The sequence below is a fragment of the Manis pentadactyla genome, chromosome 10 (genome assembly GCF_030020395.1).
Source record: "Manis pentadactyla isolate mManPen7 chromosome 10, mManPen7.hap1, whole genome shotgun sequence".
Classification (NCBI taxonomy): domain Eukaryota; kingdom Metazoa; phylum Chordata; class Mammalia; order Pholidota; family Manidae; genus Manis; species Manis pentadactyla.
The window spans coordinates 86,875,778-86,894,965 of record NC_080028.1 but is presented as its reverse complement, the minus strand read 5'-3'; the positions used below and the strand labels follow the sequence as shown (position 1 = coordinate 86,894,965).

Sequence of the window (19,188 nt, the reverse complement as noted above, 5' to 3'; positions counted from 1 at the left end):
GAAAGAAACAGTGAAGGTAGTAACATTTTAGTGGTCTTTAGGCTACTTTTAAGAAAGAGTATAGTCAGTTCAAATAAAGTCAAAGAGTTACATTTTTGTTACCACTTAATTTTTCTTAAGTTTCTTGGAGGTATCAAGTTTTGTGTTTAAATTTAATGTCAAGGACTAATACACAAAACTTTGACAAACATTAAAAGAAAAAATAGATAAACTGAAGTGTACAGATTAGGGGTAAGATCCGTTTCTCAAGTCCTAAGGTTCTGGCACGGAACACATTTGTTCTATTCAATAAAATATGGCTAAACTATTGCAAATGGATTCATCTTTCTTGCAGATGTTACCTTTTTAGAAGACAATGAGTGGAGTCTTCAAGGTGAGCTAAGGGAAAGCAGTGGGAAAGCAGCTGATGAACACGTTCTAGATGCTTACAGGATTGTAAGCAGTACCACTTTTTTCATTAATCCTGGACAACCACATATATCAGAAACCCATAGGAGTTCTCTGAGAACTCTGTGTCTTCTATTATGTATAATTTAAGAGAAAAATAAGTCCATTCACCTGTAGAAATGAGTTTACATTATCAAGAATAGTTGAGACTGAATTCATTTCAGCTTCATTTTTGAAACGCACTCCTGCAATGTAAGAATGACAGCACAGCTTCCACAGGTAACTTCTACATTTATTTTATACCAAAAAAGTTATGTGCAACAAATAAACATTCTTACATATTTACATTTTTTTTTACCAGTTAGCAAAACTGTCCTAAATCTCTGATAAGGAGTATTTCTTCCTATAGTAATGGGGAGATCTGCCTAGTGGACACCATTTTAAAAGAATGTTTACTCTGGAGCTTAAAGCACTAGTAATAAATATTTTTGATGGGACATACTATACAGACCATATACCTAACCCTTAGGCCATGCTTAATATAGTTTATAACAACATTTCACCTTTTCTGGGCTAATCTGTCACAAACGTATTCAAGTAGCCTGGACTCCCACCCCACCCCTGTTGTTTTAATGAAGGGTAGTTCTCACAAATGTTAAGTGCTGCCTAAAATGTCTCAATAGGAATGGTTCACCATTGCTTGCGTGTTGGGGGGAAAAGAGCACAAAGGTTGCACATAAGGTATTCTTTCCCAAATAGGCTACCAAAAATAGTGGGTTTCTTGTTGGCATTTGTTTAATACTGATTTTCAAGACCTATTAGCATTCACTGGTGTCAGGCAGTGGGTTACCAACTGAAGTTACAAAGTAATTACTGAAGGTAACTTTGCATTTTTGTGGATAGTCTTAAAAATAAATATAAGCAAACTAAAGCCAACAAACAGTTTTAATTTCACTGTAGTCTTGGTCCTGTATCCTACCTAGTCGGTCTGAAGATCTCTGGTATCCAGTGACAAGAGTCACTGCTCTCAATATCTTTAAAAGTAATGGATTTAAGGAGAGGCTACGTACATCAAGTAAAAGTAATTCCTGCCATGCAGCTGGTTAAACCTGAGTTGTTTCACCAGTTTACCCTCACTTGACAACAACTAGCTGTAGAAAAAAACAAATGAAATCCTCCAAATCCACCTAGACTCCATGGAATTTATCATCTAACCACAACTTCCCTTATTCAAATTGTGACTATCCAGTAAGTAAGTGGCCTCATTTTTTACAAATCATTTCAAAAGCCAAGAAGCAAGGAATTACTGCCAAAACCCAGGAACTCAACTTTTTCCTAATTATTCAACATTGGTGGCTAGTAGTGTTGCAATGTTTAAATAGTCTAAAATAGTCATAACCATCCTCAGATTTTATAACATCGTGTTTTCCCCTTCTGGGGTAGAACAGAGGATGTAGAGGGGAGCCTAAATTCTTCCAGGGCAAAAACACCAAGTAACAGCCACCGGGGTTGGGTTGCTTCCTGAGACACTGGCATTACCATGCGGTTATTTCAGGCAGCACCCACTCATCACTCAGTGAGAGAAAGGATAGGAATTATACTGGTTCACAGGAATGTGGCAAACATTTTTGTACAACTGAGATGGTGTTTCCCCCAAGGCTTAGGAAAGCAAAGGAAAAACTTGAAAGCTCTGACTGAATATTTTTGTTTTCTTATGTAAGAGATTGAAGACATTTGCAAGAACTAACATCAAGACAAGCTTTGTACTTTGCTGATTGATACAAAATATGATGAAAAACCATTTTAAACGGACATGAAAAACTTATTTGGCAGAACCAGTGTTATATATACCACAAACATCTTAACCATTAAGCCATTTCCACTGTTGCTTAGGAAAAAACCCAGAAAACTGCTTGGTAGAACTGGAAGCACTGCGACAAGATGACCTCACTGTGCAGAAAATGAAGACTTGTTTCTCCATAAACACCAGACATCCAATCAATGCTTCTAGAGTTCTTCAACTATAGAAACAAGAACAATACATACATAATAAAACAGGCATTGAAATATTCACGTTTATGAGAAAACAAAAGCCTTGATGAAATCAGAATTAAGCATGTCATTTATAAAACTGGTTAGAACTGGTTAGAAGTTCATCACAATCCAGATTTATATCCACCTTGGGCCAGAAGAATATGTTGTGTCAATTCTGACAGTCGGAAACTGAAGAGTTGCTGACTCTACACATTATGGTTTACAGAGCAGAGTCTATCCCCTCCCTTCAAAGAGAAGGCAAATAAAGTGCTCAAAAGTTACTGGTCTATTCTTAACATAATGATTAATCTAATTGGAAGCAAAAAACAGCTACTGCTTCTCAATCTAAGGAGCAAAATCATACAGAACCTTTCTATAGAATGCACGTTTTCTACTTTATGTAAGAAAGGAAGCAAGGACACTTCAGCCCAAGTTCAACAGCACAAAATATTTGGTTTGAGATTTAAGACAGAAGGCACTTTTAACATTCTGATATAAGATGTTAACCATAAAAACATACTGTTACAATATCATTTGGGTTTATTTGCGTTGAAAATTTCTGCATTTGTGTGGTTATTTAGAGTAGTGACACCAGTACTGTATTTCACCTTCAGATATTTCTACCTGTAGTGTTCTTCCCAATGAAGCAAACTGAGCTGCATGTCAGCCCTAAAGTTTACAAACCCAGTATCTGACTTTAGAACAATTAAACTAGACATCCGATTAGTTAGTGCACAATGAAACAGGGAAAACACTATGGAACTACCCAAAAGCGATCCTGCTCTGGAGTGACTGAGCTTATACTGGTTATTTCAAAGTCCTAATACTGTTTGGTTGACTGACACCAATGTTAAGGAAAAATATCTGCATGAAAATTCAACCATTATAAGAGACTTTACCCAAAAGTGCCATTTTAATATCTCCAGCTTTTCTCCAAACAAATCTACCCATTTTCCCATCTTTAATGTATTGAAGTCCTTGCACCTGAAGGTCTGGTCACATGACATTCCATAAGGTCATAATTGGTCCAGTTTTATGACTAGACACAAGCTTGAATTGAATGTCCAAATTTAGTTTCTTCCTTTCAGAGGAAGGAAATGAAAGGGAACCAATCACCCTACTATTTTTTGCTTTCAGTACTGGACCCACAGCTGTCAGTACTTTCCACAAGATGCTCTGTATGGACTTACTATTTTCATTATTTCTTCAGTCAACATTGAGCTAACAATTCTTCATTGCTACACTTCAACTAAACTGTACAGTAAGTTCTTCAGGGATGGATCCAATATTTCTACCTTTATTTACAAATATCACATAAATGGATTCTAGTTGAATCTATGTGTTTAAATCCATTGGCTAAAAACATTACATATTGTAAACATGGCAATATTTAATACAGTATCTATTCTAAAATATTCTGTCATGATCACATTTGTTATACCTGAAATTGAATTTATACACATTAGAGAATTACTAGCAATGGTTGCTCACTTTACAAATGAGGGCAAGGAGTTAGGATTATGTTTTATTATTCAGAAACATCTTCAAAGTAAAGTTAAAGCTTGTCTTTGACTGGCTCAGTGTGTCCTTTTTGCCTTGTATCCATATTTAAAATGAAGAGTGACACAGGAAATAGCTAGGGCCCCTTCTAATTTACAGGATTTTAAAAAATCAGTTTAAGGAAATCAGTTTAGGGCAAGTGTCTGTTCTGAAGAATAAAAAAAAAAACTGCTGCAAAATAAACTTAATGGAGAAAGGGACTTCAGACTGTCATTTAAGAGTCTGTCAGGCTGTCAGTCCTGCTTGGGCGGCAGTTGTCGCTTCCAGGCCTCATTCAAGTAAACGAGTCGTTTGTAGTTGACGATCAGAAGAATGAAGTTCAGCACGTACGTGACCACGCAGATGATGCAGAACTCCTTCAGCACAAAGTACAGAATGTAGGCCAGGTACAGAGAGCCTACTACAGACACGATGGAGGAGGTCATGAGGATTAAAGCTGCAACTGCGCTTGCTGTCATGCCTGCAAGAGAAAGGGACACTTGCTGCGCTCAGACCTGTACCATGGAGAGCCGTTTCTGAGCTAACAGGCAACCATTCATGATTTGCTGCAGGGCTGGAAGACAGACCTTACAGCAAAACACCATGGAATTGGAGAACAAAAACTACTGGTCTGTTAAGATAATGCAGGTCATGCACATCCCAGTTTTATAGCTGCAATGTTTTTGACATGTCAATATTCTAGATGAAATACAGTTAACCCTTGAACACTGTTGTAGGAGGGGAGTGTAGGAGTGCCATTCCCTGCACAAACACCCCCCCAAACTACTAATAGCCTACTGTCGGCAGATAACATAAGCAGTTGATTAACACATACTTTATGTTACATGTATTATATACTGTATTCTCATAATAAAATAAGCCAGAGAAAAGAGAATGGTTTTTCAAATTGTTGCAAGTCACCAAAAATTTTTCCAATGATTTTTTTGAAAGAGTTGCAAGTGGATCCACACAGTTCAAACCCATGTTGTCAAGGGTCAACTGTATTCTTATTTCATACACTAGCCTCAGTTAAGGCATGAGAAGAAAATACACATCTTGCATTCACATTATGCAATGAAGCTGATTTGTAATTGACAGAACCACATTTCCTAATGGAAAAGGGAGTATGAGGACCACAACCTTCTCCTCCAAGCTGGACACATTTCCTTTGGCCTTTACTTTCCCATGTTTAGATTAAATTATTTATAAAAAATCTATAATGGAGATGATCACACTAACATGCTGCTGAAGAAGGAAAAACATCGTGATAAACATTTCAGGAAGGGCTCAGGCTGGGGGATAACAGAAACCACATTTGGTCAGTTGGCCACATGTGGGTCAAACCAGATCAAGAAAAAAGGCAGTTATGTGTGCTAAGCTGGGGCTCTCAAGACAAAAACGTGCCTGAATTCTTGATTCTATCTGACATCTTCACATGTATTGTTTGGTAATTTCCTGTACTCAACAGTATTGAGAACGTGTATTTATTTTCAAGGAGAGAGGAGACAGCAGAGCACATTATATTAACCTTCCTACCCAACAACTAATGGATAACAGAAACAAGAAAAAATAAGAACAGGTAGTGACAGGTTTCAAGAGATTAACTGAGCTGAAGCCCCTGCTGCCTACTGGCTGCCTGTGGGCTGCAGCCTAGTCCCAGGGGCCCAGCTTGCCCACGGGACTAGTCAGAACTAGAGCATGATGCTTCAACAAGGCTCGAATCTTCAAGACTAAGATGTGTTGGGTTACTTATGTCAGGGACTGGCAAGTCTGCCTGGCTACTCACTTGCTCTTGTAAATAAAGATTTGTCGGAATCCAGACCCACTCATTCATTTACTTAATGTCCATGGCTGCTTTTGCATTAGACTGGCAGAGTTGAGTAGCTACAACAGTCAGCAAAGCCTAAATTGTTTTCCAGCTGGCCCATTACTAAAGAAGTTTGCTGATCTCACCTATGCTAAACATCTGAAACTTCAAAAATTTATGCTGTCACCTTTATTTTATCTAAGAAAGTTAGTTTCAAAATGATATGGACAAGTTATTTACTTTCTTTAAGCCACTCTTTAACTGTGAAACTGGGATAATAATCATTCCTAACTCCTATGACTGTTGTGTATTAAAAGAGCTAACAGGTAAAAAGCACTTAGAATGCCCTATAAATAAATACTGGCTTTTAATTAAATATTACTATACCAAGCCTGTCCTAATGGTGGCTTGGGATAAAAGTCCCATTGGATTTGAAATGTGCTGGAAATGTAAATAAATGATGGTATAGTCAAGCAATGGAATACTTGGCAGCTGTGAAAAAAGAATGAAGACACTTAATGTTCTGCTACGGAAACATCACCAAGACCTATCAGTCAAGCAAAAAAAAAGTATCTAGAACAGTGTGTAGAGCATCTGCATTTTTATATTTTAAAAAAGAGGAAAATTTAAGATTATAGACAGCTGACCCTTGCACAGGGGCTTAGGAGCACTGACTTCCTACACAATCGAAAATCCAATCTATGTAAAACTTTTGACTCCTCCCAAACTTAACTACTAATAGCCTGTTGTTGACCAGAAACCTTACTGAAAATGTAAACAATTAACAAATATTTTGTATGTTGTATGTATTTATATACTGTATTCTTACAATAAAGTAAGCTAGAGAAAAATTTTCAAATTGTTGCAAATCTCCCCAAAATTTCTTAATATATTTATTGAAAAAAATCCATATATAAGTGGACCGGTGCAACTCAAATGCATGTTGTTCAAGGGTAAACTGTGATTGTATATTTTTGCTTATGTTTAAAGAAACTATAACACCAAGCTACCAGTCAGGAATGATAGGCACTGGGAAGTGGGCAGCTGGTGACAAAAGTGAGATCAACCTTTCACTGTATTGCATTTTATACTTTTTACTTTGGAACCATGTGAATGTATTGCCTATTGAAAATTAAATAAAAAATACTGTATCTCAAACACTTAGAAGGGAGTGAAGAGGACGTGCTCTGGAAAACTGTTAGATGAGTTCAAGTGTGTCTTCAATGGTAAAGGCACTGACATTAAAAATGCATGTGAATGCATAAAATGTGCATAGAAAACACATGATGAACATGATTGAAAATGTGTATATAATGAAATGAAATTAAATATTGCAAGTAGAAATTTGTTCTACCTCTATCTCCCAAAGTTGATAGTCAAAAACATTTCTTAGGCTATTTTAACTTGGGCTCATACTTTATACTCTCTAGAAATCCAAACAAAACAAATAAATGGAATAAGAAGTGAAAGTCTCACCCCCAGCCTCTAACCACCAGACTCTTTTCTATGCATTTATATACATATTTATAAACATATAGTTATCCCATATCTGTTATACCACAATTAGATTTTTTTACTAAACTATGTCTTGATCTTTCCAGGACATACATGCAGACCTACTTTTTCCTTTAATGGCTATGTAGTTTTTTTCTAGTACAGATTTAATCTAATTTATTCAACCATCATCTTTTGCTAAGCTACTTCCAATTTTTTGCTATTTTAAACTGTACTGCTATGAATATGCTTGTATGTATTTTTGTGTTTCTACAAGATATACAGATATGAAATTGGACAAACTTGATAGGACTATTGAGAAAAATTAAGGCTCATAACTAATCACCTTCACCTATATAGAGGAGCACAGAGAAGCTGGCAGGTAATAGGATAAAATATTAACTGAAATGTAAGGGCAAAAATGGGTGGATCTAACTGACAGTATAAAAACTTGTATACAAAAAAAATGGGTAAAATGTAACAAATATCAAAATGGACTATTATCAGGATCCCACTAACTAAATTAAAATATAGTAGAATTAAAATAATGGCTACTAGTATGTAATTATTAAATTAGAAATTTTACAGAAAACACTTTAAAAAATGAAGGTGAATGAAGCTTCAGGGAAATCTGACAATTGTGGGGAAAGCAGTTAAAATTTGTAACAAAAATCTGTTTTGACTCATTTATCCCATGTCTGGTAATTTATTTTGTGGAAATAATTCAAAGAGGGAAGGGTATGTGTGACAGGAACCTTAAACAAGGTTGACACTGCACCATTATTTAGAATAAAGCCTTGATGTCAATAATAACAAAACACTTAAGAGGGCAGACAGCATAAGAGTTCACATAAAATTCAGTGAAGAAAGAAGGCAGTGGAAACTGGCTATGTAAAGGTAATGGAATTATGAATATTGTTTATTAAAGTTTTCTCAGTGCATGCTATTTAAAAATAGCTATAGTATACAAAATGTTAAGGAAAAAGGTTCCCAGGGAAGATAAAAGTAATAATTTCCCTGAATGGAACTGGTTTTTCTGGACATCATGGATGCTGTTATCCCTGATTAAACACCACCAGATACCATGTTCAGCATTTGCATCATTAAAATTTCAGTGAACCAAGTTTTCACAACACAAAAATGTGCTACAAACTAGTGGTTCTATCATTAACATGTGGTTTTATTTAATATAAAGACACACTTCAGGGCAAAGACAAAGTGCGAAATGGAATATAACAAACAATCTTATTTTTGTATGCTATACTTACCAAGTAATAACTGTAGTATATAAAATATAAGTCCGAAGACACTGTTTGGCTGGTTTAATACACCATCCTTTCCAAAAATGGAACCCAAAAGACCAAATCCTCGACCCCATCTGTAAAATAAAGAAAATCAGTAACCCTACGTATTTGAGTTTTCCTATTTAAAATAAAAAATGTAAAGATCTTGAGAATGCCACGCCAATATACCTATCCAAATCTCTCAAGTCATCAATTTACATATATTCTCTTTTCCAAAAGACAGGACAAAGTATTCTTTTTCTGGTGACATTAGTATTTGCAGAGGAAGAGTTCTCTCAATTTAAGCCAGGTCCCTTTAGCAGCTGCTCAGTACATCACAGAATGTTTAGCAGTCTCTAGATGACAGTAGTACCCCCTGCCAGTTGTGATGAACAGAAACTTCAGCCACTGCCAGATGTCCCTGGGGGCAAAATCATCCCCAGTTTATAGCCATTAATGTAAGCTATCCTATTTCTTCAAAGTGTACACTGAAATTTTGGTTCTTGACAAATTCCACCAGGATATGCATTAGGAAATACATCCTGGGAACAATATATTTAAGTGTAGAATATCGGCAACTATATGTCTTTCCTAAAATCATATCTCGAGTATATTACTTGCCCCATCAGTTTTTATTTGCAGTTTAACTTCAAATTTAGCATTTGACTTAACATTTTCAGAATCTTATTTTATTTTTTAAAAAAGGTTACTGATTAAGTAAGATTTGATATGATTATCAAACTAAGGATTGGATAAAAACCTTTGAAGATAACTTTAAGCCTGAATGAGAGTGCTTTTTAAAATACCAGAAACAGAACAACTGGTCATAGTTTTTTAAGTCTCTGGCAAAGCACTCGATAAAACATAACCTTTGGTTCTGAAGACACACTACCTGTAAACAAGGATAAACTGGTGATTCTTTATTAGTCACACTACTTTAATAGTATTCAGTATCCAAGTAGAATGAAACCTCTTCATAATGATGATGTTGGTAGATAATAAAACCTGGTTTACAAATGAAAGGCACAAAGTTTTTTATTGTAGAGTTATACACTTCAAGGAACACAAATTACTCTACATCATATTGATGTATTCTTTTACACATCAAATACTTATTGAGCATGTTCTAGGTGCAGATAATGGGTCAGGTGCTGGGACCTAGGAGCAAAGAAATTAGACCAGGTAGTACGCTTGTGGAGCTCATATTCCATTTAGGAGGAGCAGTAATAAACAAGTAGACAAATGACTTACAGTCAGAGATGGACAAGCCTATTAACAGATACACAGGAAAACTGAGAGAGCTATTCTAGATCAGAGCCTCTGAAAATGTAAAAGGACAGTGACCTTGGGGTATTGCTAAAATGCAGACTTTACTTCAGCAGGTCTGTGGCAGGGCCTCACTGCATTTCAAAACAAAACAAAACGAAACGCTCCTCTTGATTCTGGTCTGAGGACCACACTCAGCACCACTGCTGTAGATGGCGAAGGGATGGAGGGAGCAGCTCTAAGCTAGATGGTCAGGGAAGGCTTTTTTCAGGAAATTTGAATTAAATCCTGAATGATGAAAAGCAGCCAGTCTTATGAGGAATGGCAGTACCAAGGCCTTGCGGCAGGACTGAGCTATGAGTGTGCCAAAGGAGGCTGCCAGAGCTGGCACGGTGATGAGACGAGAGTGACAAGAGAATGAGCATGTATCCAATCATCTCCATTTTTTACAACCTTGTTTGTAGCCATGAGGAAGACTTTGAATTTTATTTTAAGTACAATGGGAAGACATTTGTGGCTTCTATATAGGAGATTAATATAAGCCTACTTACGATAGCTCTTGACTTTTGTGTAAAGAACATATTGAAGGAGGGCAAGAATATACCCAGGGAGAAACTATATGCAGTCATAAACTTAGCCCCGCTCATCTCAAGTAGGGATTCAAATGTAAGTCATGGGGCAGACCCAAGATGGCAGTGTGAGTAGAGTAGCAGAAATCTCCTCCCAAAACCATATATATTTTTGAAAATACAACAAATACAAGAATCCCTAAAAGAGAGACCAGAAGATACAGGACAACAGGCAGATTACATCTACACCTGTGAGAACCCAGTGCATCCCAAAGGGGGTAAGATACAAGCCACGGCCAGGCAGGACCCGAGCGCCCCTCACCCCAGCTCCCAGCAGGAGGAGAGGAGTTGGAGCGGGGAGGGAGAGGAAGCCCAGGACTGCTAAACACCCAGCCCCAGCCATCCACACTGGGAACGCAGACACACAGTGCATGGGGTGCTGGATACTAGGGAAACGGGACAGCAAAACCTGCGAGTGGGTCCCCTCAGCCGGCGCCCCTGGGACAAAGAAAAGCGAGTGATTTTGAAAGACTTAAAGGGACAGAGACCCCGCAGCTGGACGGAAACGTCCCGGGGCACTTAGCCCAGCAGCTGGGAATCTCGGGGAACTCCGTGCACCCCAACCCCCTGGGCGGCAATGCAGCTCAGAGGCCCCTCACAGAGATAAACAGCCTACTGCCTGTTTCCCCTCCGATGCTGCTCTGCCATAGTTGAGCAGCAGCCTGAGGCTGGCCACTCCCACAGCAGCACAGCAGAGATTCTCTCACTGCGGGTGGGCAAGACTAAGAAACCCCGTCTGCGAGCACCTGCCCAGCACAAGCTGCTAGGGGTCGCCATTCTCCCAGGAAAAGAAGGTGACAAACAAGCAAGAAGGGACGTTCTCCCAGCCAACACAAGCGCCAGCTCCCCACAACTACCTATATTGCCATGAAAAGGCAGAAGAATTTGATACAGACCAGACTAACCCAGACATCCTCCCCTGAGAAGGAATCTGGGGAGATAGACCTAACCAATCTCCCTGAAAAAGAATTCAAAATAAAGGTCACAACTATGCTAGTGGAGCTGCAGAGAAATATGCAAGAGCTAAGGGATGACATCCGGAAGGAAATTACAGAAATGAAACAATCTCTGGAAGGATTTATAAGCAGAATGGATAAGATGCAAGAGGCCATTGTTGGAATAGTAACCAGAGAACATGAATGCATAGAAGCTGACATAGAGAGAGATAAAAGGATCTCCAGGAATGAAACAATATTAAGAGAACTGTGTGATCAATCCAAAATGAACAATATCCGCATTACAGGGGTACCAGAAGAAGAAGAAGAGAGAAAAGGGGTAGAAAGTGTATTTGAAGAAATAATTGCTGAAAACTTCCCCAAGATGGGGGAGGAAATAATCGTTCAGACCACAGACGTACACAGAACTCCCAACAGAAGGGACCCAAGGAGGACAACACCACGACACAAAATAATTAGAATGGCAAAGATCAAGGACAAGGACAGAGTTTTAAAGGCAGCTAGAGAGAGGAAAAAGGTCACCTACAAAGGAAAACCCATCAGGCTATCATCAGACTTCTCAACAGAAACCTTACAGGCCAGAAGAGAATGGCATGACATATTTAATGCAATGAAACAGAAGGGCCTTGAACCAAGAATACTGTATCCAGCACGATTATCATTTAAATATGAAGGACGGATTAAACAATTCCCAGACAAGCAAAAGTTCAGGGAATTTGCCTCCCACAGACCACATCTACAGGGTATTTTAGAGGGACTGCTCTAGATGGGGGCACTCCTAAGGCTAAACAGATGTCACCAGAGAAAATAAAATCACACCAAAGAAAGCAGACCAACCAAATACTAACTAAAGGCAAAAAATAAAACCAACTACCCACAGAAGCAGTTAAAGGAAACACAGAAGAGCACAGAATAAAACACCCAACATATAAAGAATGGAGGAGGAGGAATAAGAAGGGAGAGAAATAAAGAATCACCAGACAGTGTCTATAATAGCTCAATAAGCAAGCTAAGTTATGCAATAAGATACTAAAGAAGCTAACCTTGAACCTTTGGTAACCACGAATCTAAAGCCTGTAATGGCAATAAGTACATATCTTTCAATAAAAACCCTAAATGTAAATGGACTGAATGCACCAGTCAAAAGACACAGAGTAATAGAATGGATAAAAAAGCAAGACCCGTCTATATGCTGCTTACAAGAGACTCACCTCAAACCCAAAGACATACACAGAATAAAAGTGAAGGGATGGAAAAAGTTATTTCATGCAAACATTAGGGAGAAAAGAGTAGGTGTTGCAGTACTTAGACAAAACAGACTTCAAAACAAAGTAACAAGAGATAAAGAAGGATATGACATAATGATAAAGGGATCAGTCCAACAAGGACATATAACCATTATGAATATATAAGCACACAACACAGGAGCACCAACATTTGTGAAACAAATACTAACAGAATTAAAGGAGGAAACAGAATGCAATGCATTCATCTAGGAGACTTCAACACACCACTCACTCCAAAGGACAGATCAACCTGACAGAAAATAAGTAGGGACACAGAGACACTGAACAACACACTAGAACACATGGACCTAACAGACATCTACAGAACTCTACACCCAAAAGCAGCAGGATACACATTCTTCTCAAGTGCACATGAAACATTTTACAGAATAGAACACATAGTAGGCCACAAAAAGAACATCAGTAAATTCAAAAAGACTGAAATTCTACCAACCAACTTCTTTGATCACAGAGGTATATAAATAGAAATAAATTGTACAAAGAAAATGAAAATGCTCACAAACACGTAGAGGCTTAATAACATGCTCCTAAATAATCATCGGATCAATGACAAAATTAAAACAGAGATAAAGCAATTTATGGAGACAAATGACAACAGCAACACAGCATCCCAACTTCTGTGGGATGCAGCAAAGGCAGTTCTAAGAGGAATGTATATTGCAATCCAGGCCTACTTAAAGAAGGAAGAACAATCCCAAAAGAATAGTCTAAAGTTACAATTATTGAAACTGGAAAAAGAAAAAATGAGGCCCAAAGTCAGAAGGAGGAGGGACATAATAAAGATCAGAGAAGAAATAAACTAAATTGAAAAATACAACAATAAAAAAAAATCAATACAAGGAATAAACACAATAGATAAACTCCTAGACCGACTTATTAAGAGAAAAGGAGAATCTACACACATCTACAGAATCAGAAATGAGAAAGGAAAAATAATGACGGACCCCATAAAAATACAAAGAATAATTAGAGAATACTATGAAAACCTATATGCTAACAAGCTGGAAAACCTGAAGAAATGGACAACCTCCCAGAAAAATAGAACCTTCCAAAACCAACCAAGGAAGAAACAGAAAATCTAAACAGACCAATTACCAGCAATGAAATTGAATCGGTAATCAAAAACTACCCAAGAACAAAACCCCCAAGCCAGATGGATTTACCGCAGAATTTTATCAGACATACAGAGAAGACAAATACCCATTCTCCTTAAAGTTTTCCAAAAAATGGAAGAGGACAGAATACTTCCAAACTCATTCTATGAAGCCAGCATCAAACTAATACCAAAACCAGGCAGACACCACAAAAAAAGAAAATTACAGATGAGTATCTCTGATGAATATAGATGCAAAAATTCTCAATAAAATATTAGCAAACAGAATTCAAAAATACATCAAGAGGATCATACACCATGATTGGGTGGGATGCATCTCAGGGATGCAAGGATGGTACAACATTTGAAAATCCATCAACATCATCCACCACATAAACAAAAAGGACAAAAACCACATGTTCATTTCCATAGCTGCTGTAAAAGCATTTGACAAAATTCATCATCCATTCATAATAAAAACTCTTAAAAAATGGGTATAGAGGGCAAGTACCTCAACATAATAAAGGCCATATATGACAAACCCACAGCCAACATCATAGTTAACAGTGAGAAGCTGAAAGCTTTTCACTTAAGAGCGGGAACAAGACATGGATGCCCACTCTCCCCACTGTTATTCAACCTAGTACTGGAGTTCCTAGCCACTGCAATCAGACAAAACAAAGAAATACAAGGCATCCAGACTGGTAAAGAAGAAGTCAAACTGTCACTATTCACAGATGACATGATATTGTACATAAAAATCCCTGAAGACTTCAGTCCAAAGTTACTAGAATAATCTGAGTCCAGCAAAGTTCCAGGATACAAAATTAATACACAGAAATCTGTTGCTCTCCTATACACTAATGATGAGCTACCAGAAAGAGAAATGAGGAAAACAATTCCATTCACAATTGCATCAAAAAGAATAAAATACTTAGGAATAAACCTAACCAACGAAGTGAAAGACCTATACCCTGAAAACTACAAGAAGAGAAATTAAAGAGCACACTAACAAATGAAAACTCATCCCATGCTCTTGGCTAGGAAGAATTAATGAAGTCAAAATGGCCATCCTGCCTAAAGCAATCTACAGATTCATTGCAATCCCTATCAAAATACCAACAGCATTCTTCAACGAAGTGGAACAAATAGTTCTAAAATTCATATTGAACCACAAAAGTCACGTAATAGCCAAAGCAATCCTGAGAAGGAAGAATAAAGTGGGAGGGATCTCGCTCCCCAATTTCAAGCTCTACCACAAAGCCACAGTAATCAAGACAATTTGGTACTGGCACTAGAACAGACCCACAGACCGGTGGAACAGAATAGAGACCCCAGATATTAACCCAAACATATATGGTCAATTAATATACGATAAAGGAGCCATGGATATACAATGGGGAAATGACAGCCTCTTCAACAGTTGGTGTTGGCAAAATTGGACAGCTACATGTAAGAGAATGAAACTGGATCATTGTCTAACCCCATACACAAAAGCAAATTCAAAATGGATCAAAGACCTGAATGTAAGTCATCAAACCATAAAACTCTTAGAAAAAGACATAGGCAAAAATCTCTTGGACATAAACATGACAGACTTCTTCATGAACATATCTACCCGGGCAAGGAAAACAAAAGCAAAAATGAACAAGTGGGACTGTATCAAGCTGAAAAGCTCTGTACAGCAAAGGACACCATCAATAGAACAAAAAGGCAGCCTACAGTATGGAAGCATATATGCATAAATGACAGATCTGATAAAGGGTTGACATCCAAAATATATAGAGAGTTCATGCATCTCAGCAAATAATCCAATTTAAAAAAGGGCAGAGGAGCTGAACAGACACTTCTCCAAAGAAGAAATTCAGATGGCCAACAGGCATATGAAAAGATGCTCCACATCACTAGTTATCAGAGAAATGCAAATTAAAACCACAATGAGATATCACCTCACACCAGTAAGGATGGCCACCATTCAAAACACAAACAAGAAATGTTGGCAAGGATGTGGAGAAAGGGGAACCCTACTCCATTGCTGGTGGGAATGTAAATTAGTTCAACCATTGTGGAAAGCAGCATGGAGGTTCCTCAAAAAAACTAAAAATAGAAATACCATTTGACCCAGGAATTCCACTCCTAGGAGTTTACCCTAAGAATGCAGCAGCCCAGTTTGAAAAAGACATATGCACCCGTATGTTTACTGCAGCACTGTTTACAATAGCCAATAAATGGAAGCAACCTAAATTCCATCAGTAGATGAATGGATAAAGAAGATGTGGTACATACACACAATGGAATATTATTCAGCCATAAGAAGAAAACAAATCTTATCATTTGCAACAACATGGATGGAGCTAGAGGGTATTATGCTCAGTGAAATAAGCCAGGTGGAGAAAGACAAGTATCAAATGATTTCACTCATCTGTGGAGTATAAGAATAAAGAAAAAACCGAAGGAGCGAAACAGCAGCAGACTCATAGAACCCAAGAATGGACTGACAGTTACCAAAGGGAAAGGGACTGGGAAGGATGGGTGGGAAGGGACGGATAAGGGGGAAAAAAAGGGGATGGGCATTACTATTAGCAGGCATAATGTACGGAGGGGGCACGCGGAGGGCTGACCAACACAGAGAAGACAAGTAGTGATTCTATAGCATCTTACTACTCTGATGGACAGTGACTCTAGTTGGGTATGTGGAGGGCACTTGGTGATGGGGGGAGTCTAGTAAGCATAATGTTCCTCATGTAATTTTAGATTAATGATACCAAAATAAAATAAATAAAAATCCATATGGAACTACAAAAGACCCCAAATAGCCAAAGAAATCCTGAGAAGGAAGAATAAAGCTGGGGAGATTACGCTCCCTGACTTCAAACTCTACTACAAAGCCACAGTAATCAAGACAATTTGGTACTGGCACAAGAACAGACCCATATATCAATGGAACAGACTAGAGAGCCCCAATATAAACCCAATAATATATGGTCAATTAATATGATAAAGGAGCCATGGATATACAATAGGGAAATGACAGCCTCTTTCAACAGCTGGCGTTGGCAAAACTGGACAATTACATGAGAGATAAAGAAACTGGATTATTGTCTAACCCCATAAACAAAAGTAAACTCAAATGGATCAAAAACCTGTATGTAAGTCATGAAACCATTAAACTCTTAGAGGAAAACATAGGCAAAAATCTCTTCAGTATAAACATGAGCAACTTTTTTCTGAACACATCTGCTTGGGCAAGGGAAACAAGAGCAAAAATGAACAAATGGGACTACATCAAACTAAAAAGCTTCTGTACAGCAAAGGATACCATCAGTAGAACAAAACAGCATCGTACAGTATGGGAGAACATATCTGTAAACAATTTATCCGACAAGGGGTTAACATCCAAAATATATAAAGAGCTCACACACCTCAACAAACAAAAAGCAAATAACCTGATTAAAGAATGGGTGGAGGATATGAATAGACAGTCCTCCAAAGAAGTAATTTAGACGGCCAACAGGCACCTGAAAAGATGTTCCACATTGCTAATTATTAGGGAAATGCGAATTAAAACCACAATGAGATATCACCTCACACCAGTAAGGATGGCCACCATCCAAAGCACAAACAACAACAAATGTTGGTGAGGATGCAGAGAAAGGGGAACCCTCCTACACTGTTGGTGGGAATGTAAATTAATTCAACCATTGCGGAAAGCAATGTGGAGTTCCCTCAAAAAACTAAAAATAGAAATGCGATTTTACCCAGCAATTCCACTCCTAGGAATTTACCCAAAGAAAACAAGATCCCAGATTCAAAAAGACATATGTACCCCTATGTTTTTTGCAGCACTATTTACAATAGCCACGATATGGAAGCAACCTGTGTCCATCAGTAAATGAATGGATAAAGAAGGTGTGGTACATATACACAATGGAATATTATTCAGCCATAAGAAGAAAACAAATCCTACCATTTACAACATGGATGGAGCTAAAGGGTACTATGCTCAGTGAAATAGCCAGGTGGAGAAAGATAAATGATTTCACTCATTTGTAGAGTATAACAAAGAAAAATGAAGGAAAACAGCAGCAGACTCCCAGACTCCAAGAAGGGACTAGCAGTTACCAAAGGGTAGTGGTGGGGGTGGATGGTTGGGAAAAGAGGGAGAAGGGGATTGAAGAGTATTATGATTGGTATGCATGGTGTTGGCAGGGGGGCTCATGGGGATGACAGTGTAGCACAGAGAAGACAAGTAATGACTCTATGGCATCTTACACTGATGAACAGTGACTCAGTGGGGTATTGGGGGGACTTGAGAATATGGATGAATATAGTAACCTCAATTTTCTTCATGTGAAACCTTCATAAGTGTTTATCAGTGATACCTTAATAGAAAAAATAATAAAATAACCCATGTAATTGCTATTTCATAACTTTAGATATAATTATAAAATAAGTTTAGAGTATAAAAGAAAAATTCACTGTAACTGACTATACATGTAGTTTTCATAAATCTTCAGTTATTTTGATGTTTTGAAAATTCTTCAGTTGATGATTACTCAAGGGAGTAAATCCACATAAATTCTGAAATCTCTACTAAATGAATTTTTGTGAACACTTGAAGTAAACCTAAATTTTTAAGTATTTGGAAATTTTTCAGATACAGGAAAATGTCTTTACTGATTGTTGGTCATGTGCAGAGTAGTTGTGGCCACCATGTATGAGAGGAGTTCAGAGGTCTGATACACTGCTTGCCTGTTTTCACAGTAAATGACAGCCCAGACTAGAACACATTTTCGTATTTAATCCAGCGTTCCAGCCATTGAAATGGTTCTTTTTGATGGGGGAAATGATAAAGGAAGATTCTCTTAAAACAAAACCTATCTAGCTTAGGTAAACTGAACAAAATTGTCTCTGAAAATATCTGAATGTTGTAATTGTAATCTCAAACTCCGTGAAGTTTAAGGAAATTTGAATTTAAAAGATAATTAAACATCTGGCTCAGAGATTTGTAGATCATTAGCCTTGCTAATATAAATGAAAATATTAGATCTTTCTACCATGATTAAAACAAAAGAAAACCTGTAGTATTCATCATGGCATATACTGCCAGTAATAAAAACTGAACACTGGAAAGTCTAATGTGGGTCATTCTGGAATATGAAAGCATATCTAAGTCCCTCTTTCAAGACAGTAATCAGTGCTGGGAAAGAAAATGCCTGAGGCCATCAGAAATGCTGCTACCCTGAATAGTATTCAGGTATGAGGAAAAAAAGTTAAACCTCCATTTTAAGTTTTTAATGATTAATTTCACATTCAATGTAAAAAGGAATGAGGATTCTAGCAGTTATATGTGCAAAACTGAGGTTCACTGCCAAGCACTTTGTTGCTCAGTC

The 19,188-nt window shown here is 37.6% G+C and overlaps 1 protein-coding gene across 1 annotated transcript in view; it reads right to left on the bottom strand.

The window, feature by feature from the left end:
* Positions 1 to 128: 128 nt before the first annotated feature.
* Positions 129 to 19,188, bottom strand: part of VKORC1L1 (vitamin K epoxide reductase complex subunit 1 like 1) — a 72,787-nt gene continuing 53,727 nt past the window's right edge. Inside the window, exons 2-3 of the mRNA XM_036907935.2 lie at positions 8,530 to 8,639; positions 129 to 4,441 (exon numbers count right to left, since the gene is read on the bottom strand). Of these exons, the coding sequence (XP_036763830.1) occupies positions 4,215 to 4,441; positions 8,530 to 8,639 (337 nt within the window). The 3' untranslated portion in view covers positions 129 to 4,214. The remainder of the gene's footprint in view (positions 4,442 to 8,529; positions 8,640 to 19,188) is intronic.